The sequence below is a fragment of the Nothoprocta perdicaria genome, unplaced genomic scaffold (assembly GCF_003342845.1).
Source record: "Nothoprocta perdicaria isolate Ctin4 unplaced genomic scaffold, notPer1 scaffold_103, whole genome shotgun sequence".
Classification (NCBI taxonomy): domain Eukaryota; kingdom Metazoa; phylum Chordata; class Aves; order Tinamiformes; family Tinamidae; genus Nothoprocta; species Nothoprocta perdicaria.
The window spans coordinates 1,947,563-1,952,005 of NW_020454128.1; the positions used below are offsets into that span (position 1 = coordinate 1,947,563).

Sequence of the window (4,443 nt, forward strand, 5' to 3'; positions counted from 1 at the left end):
GCCGGAGCAGCCCCGCGCCGCCCGCTGCCCGCTGCCCGCTCCGCTATGGAGGCGCTGGGCACCCCCTCGTACCGCCGCCTCGCCGAGAGCCGCGTCGCCTTCGGCCGCGCCGGCGCCTCCCCGTCCAGCGGCTTCCGCTCGCAGTCCTGGTCGCGGGGCTCGGCCAGCAGCGTCACCTCCTCCTACAAGCGGCCGAACGTGGGCGCGGCGCGCGGCACCTTCGGGGCCGCCGTGCTCAGCTCCGCCGACAGCCTCGACGTGAGCCAGGCCTCGCTGCTCAACGGCGCGGCCGAGCTCAAGCTGAGCCGCTCCAACGAGAAGGAGCAGCTGCAGGGGCTCAATGACCGCTTCGCCGGCTACATCGAGAAGGTGCACTACCTGGAGCAGCAGAACAAGGAGATCGAGGCGGAGCTGGCCGCGCTGCGCCAGAAGCACGCGGGGCGCGCGCAGCTCGGCGATGCCTACGAGCAGGAGCTGCGCGAGCTGCGCGCYGTCCTGGAGCAGGTGAGCCACGAGAAGGCGCAGATCCAGCTGGACTCGGAGCACATCGAGGAGGACATCCAGCGCCTGCGGGAGCGCTTCGAGGATGAGGCGCGGCTGCGCGACGACACGGAGGCCACCATCCGCGCCCTGCGCAAGGACATGGAGGAGGCCTCGCTCATGAGGGCCGAGCTGGACAAGAAGGTGCAGTCGCTGCAGGACGAGGTGGCTTTCCTGCGGGGCAACCACGAGGAGGAGGTGGCGGAGCTGCTAGCGCAGCTGCAGGCGTCCCACGCCACCGTGGAGAGGAAGGACTTCCTCAAGACCGACCTCACCACGGCTCTCAAGGAGATCCGCGCGCAGCTGGAGTGCCAGTCCGACCACAACATGCACCAGGCCGAGGAGTGGTTCAAGTGCCGCTACGCGAAGCTCACGGAGGCGGCCGAGCAGAACAAGGAGGCGATCCGCTCCGCCAAGGAGGAGATCGCCGAGTACCGCCGGCAGCTGCAGTCCAAGAGCATCGAGCTGGAGTCGGTGCGTGGCACCAAGGAGTCCCTGGAGCGGCAGCTCAGCGACATCGAGGAGCGCCACAACAACGACCTCAGCACCTACCAGGTACCGCGGCGCCGGGGGGAGCGGGGGGGAGCGCGGGGGGGCTCCCGAGTTGCTCCAAGTCTCCGCTGGGGGCACGTGGGGGTTTTCGCGGTGTCTCTGCATGAATCGCGGCTCTCTCTCAGCAAGACTTTGTGTGTCTGTTGYAGGACACGATTCATCAGCTGGAAAACGAGCTTAGAGGAACAAAATGGGAAATGGCGCGTCATTTGAGGGAATACCAGGATCTCCTCAACGTCAAGATGGCCYTGGATATTGAAATTGCTGCGTACAGGTACGGTAGGATCGGGGTGGATGTGCCTGGAATATTAATAGAAGCAGCAGCATCTGCAGTGCTGCAAAGCCTTATCACTGATATGCTCAGAGCACGTAGCTGTCTCCTAAGTGCAACTAAAACTTGAGCAAATGCACTACAGCCCTCAATCTATGCAGCCTGACAAGTCTGTAGTGTAATAAAMCAGGGCTCGGTAGTGACCAGCTCTCTGGTAACCCGTAGCAAAGCCCCAGTGCATGAGTCAGGCAGTGGCATCTGCTGCTGCGTCTTGTCCTTTACAAAGGCAGAAGATGAAGCTAAAGAGTTATTTTTAATGTCTTTGTTCCCCTTGGCACATGCCAAGGGGTGCTTGTCACTTGAGCTCTCTTTTCTCCTTTGGGAGACAAAGCGCTCCTGCTTGCACCAGGTGCAGCCTCCGCTTGTCAGACACTTGCGCTTTCTTGCTCAACTTTCCCCGGCAGCCGCTCTGATGTGACGCTGCAGCAGCAGCGCCGCTATTGCCACCGCCTGGCAGGCTGCTCAGATGCCTTTGCAGCACTTCAGAACTTAAATCAGAACTACTGATTTTTCTGGGTCACAGGCATAGATGAAAGGAACAGCCCTGTGAACACGAGTGAAGTCAAACCAGAAAACTGCCTCAGCCTTGAAGCTGTTTGTCAGACACAMACACCCAAGGCTCTGTGGCTGTTTGTTGCCACAGAGGGTTGGTCTGATGCTTTCGAAGGCAGACTGGCCAAAACTTTCAATCTGGCCCAGGTGCTCTATTAGACTCTGAAAACCTTAGTCACAGTATTGAGTCCATTGGCTGTATCCAGYTCTTGACTGATCTAAGTCATGAGGAATCCAATGAAGCTACTCAGTTTGTTGCGCTAAAGTTCTTGACTACAGGGTGAAGCTAAAGGTGTTAATGCTTGCCGTGCTACAAAGAGCTGTTTGCTGAATATGGATTTTCCAAAAGAGCTGATCCAAGGAAAGCAGGAGTCAGGCTGGGGATGGATTGTGCTGATCAGCTCTGTACATTGGCGGGGGGGGGTGGAAATTATCCTGCTGATGTAAAGAGAAATCTTCTAATAGCTGYGCCCTAGCTTGGGTTTCTATGCTCACTCTCCTCCACCCTTTTTGATTCCCTTAGGAAACTACTGGAGGGCGAAGAGACCAGATTCAGTGCCTTCTCTGGAAGCATCACTGGACCCATGTTCACACACAGACAACCATCTGTCACAATAACAAGTAAAATTCAGAAAAAAGCTGAACCACCAAAGCTGAAGGTCCAGCACAAATTTGTAGAAGAAATCATAGAAGAGACAAAAGTGGAGGATGAAAAGTCTGAAATGGAAGATGCCCTGGCAGCTATTGCAGAAGAAATMGCAGCAAAGGCCCAGCAGGAAGAACAGGAGGAAGAAAAGGCAGAAGAGGCAGAAGCTGCAGAGGAAGAAGTTGCTCCAGAGAAGGCTGCTGAGGAAGAAGAGAAGGAAGAAGAAGCAGAAGAGGAAGAAGCTGCAAAATCTGATGAAGCAGAAGAAGGAGGTTCTGAAAAAGAAGAGATAGAGGAAAAGGAAGAAGAAGCTGAGGAAGAAGGGGAAGATGCTGAAGCCAAGGAGAAGGGAGAAGCTGAAGTGGATGCAACCGCAGCAGGAGCAAAAGCAGAGAAGGTCAAAACCCCTCCAGCAAAGTCACCACCTAAATCTCCTGTAACAGAGCAGGCCAAGGGAGAAGTGGGAAAGGGTGCTGAGAAGCCAGCAACACCAAAGGCAGCATCTCCAGACAAGGCAGCAACGCCGGAGAAACCCGCAACTCCAGAGAAAGCGGCAGCCACCCCAGAGAAGCCGGTGACCCCGGAGAAGCCGGTGACTCCAGAAAAGCTCCGATCCCCGGAGAAGCCAGTGTCTCCAGAGAAGCCGGTGACCCCAGAAAAGCTCCGATCCCCGGAGAAGCCAGTGACTCCRGAGAAGCCGGTCACCCCAGAAAAGCTCCGATCTCCAGAGAAGCCAGTGACCCCGGAGAAGCCAGTGACTCCAGAAAAACTCCGTTCTCCAGAGAAACCGGTGACTCCGGAGAAGCCGGTSACTCCAGAAAAGCTCCGTTCCCCGGAGAAGCCAGTGACTCCAGAGAAGCCGGTGACCCCAGAGAAACCCCGCTCTCCGGAGAAGCCAGCCTCCCCTGTCAAGGATGAGAAGGCTGTGGTGGAAGAGACCATCACAGTGACAAAGGTAACAAAAGTTAGTGCAGAGGTAGAGGCCTCTAAGGGGTCCAGGAAAGAAGACATTGCTGTCAATGGTGAGGTGGAGGAGAAAAAGGAAGAGAAGGAGGCTGAGGAGGAAGATAAGGGAGTTGTCACCAATGGCCTAGACGTGAGCCCAACTGATGATAAGGGTGAAAAAGTTGTAGTAACAAAAAAAGCAGAGAAAATCACTAGTGAAGGTGGGGACAGTACAACCACGTACATCACAAAGTCTGTGACCGTCACTCAGAAGGTAGAGGAACATGAAGAAAGCTTTGAGGAGAAACTAGTGTCCACCAAGAAAGTGGAGAAAGTTACTTCACATGCTGTAGTAAAGGAGATCAAAGAGAGTGAATAAAGCAAATTATAGCAAAATAAAATTCAAGAGCTTGGGTCGGTGCAAAAGGTTAAGCCATATGACAGCTGCAAAATGCATGTGAGTGACGGCTTTAAAGCAGAACGGGTTCTCTCATGGAGGCTCCAGACACACAGTATTTTACTTTTTTTGTGCAATATAGGGGAGGGGGGGATGCATGCAGGCTCAAGATGTACTCCCTCCACAGAACTTGGGGAACTAAAAAAAATAATAATAGTGCATGAGATGAAATGTGCAAAGGAAGCTTCTGAATTTCCTGAGCTGTTGGAGGGACATATCTGAGGAACGACTTAAGATGTATTATGCAAAGAACCAACTGAGCCAAAAACGAAGAGAAAACAGTAATAGTAATATTCATGAGAAAAACAGAACTCTCCTAGCCTTAAAGCTACTTATAAATAATTATGTTTACCTCACTGGTGCAATTAGGGTGGACTTTTGCTCATGGGAGAACCTGGTTGACATGCACAGTACGCAACC

At 54.2% G+C, this 4,443-nt stretch overlaps 1 protein-coding gene across 1 annotated transcript; it reads left to right on the plus strand.

The window, feature by feature from the left end:
- The first annotated feature begins 16 nt into the window (after positions 1 to 16).
- NEFM (neurofilament medium) lies at positions 17 to 4,443 on the plus strand. The gene is made up of 3 exons (XM_026043212.1): positions 17 to 1,095; positions 1,242 to 1,366; positions 2,499 to 4,443. Exons 1-3 carry the CDS (start codon positions 46 to 48, stop codon positions 3,943 to 3,945), a joined length of 2,622 nt encoding a protein of 873 aa, XP_025898997.1. The 5' UTR covers positions 17 to 45; the 3' UTR covers positions 3,946 to 4,443.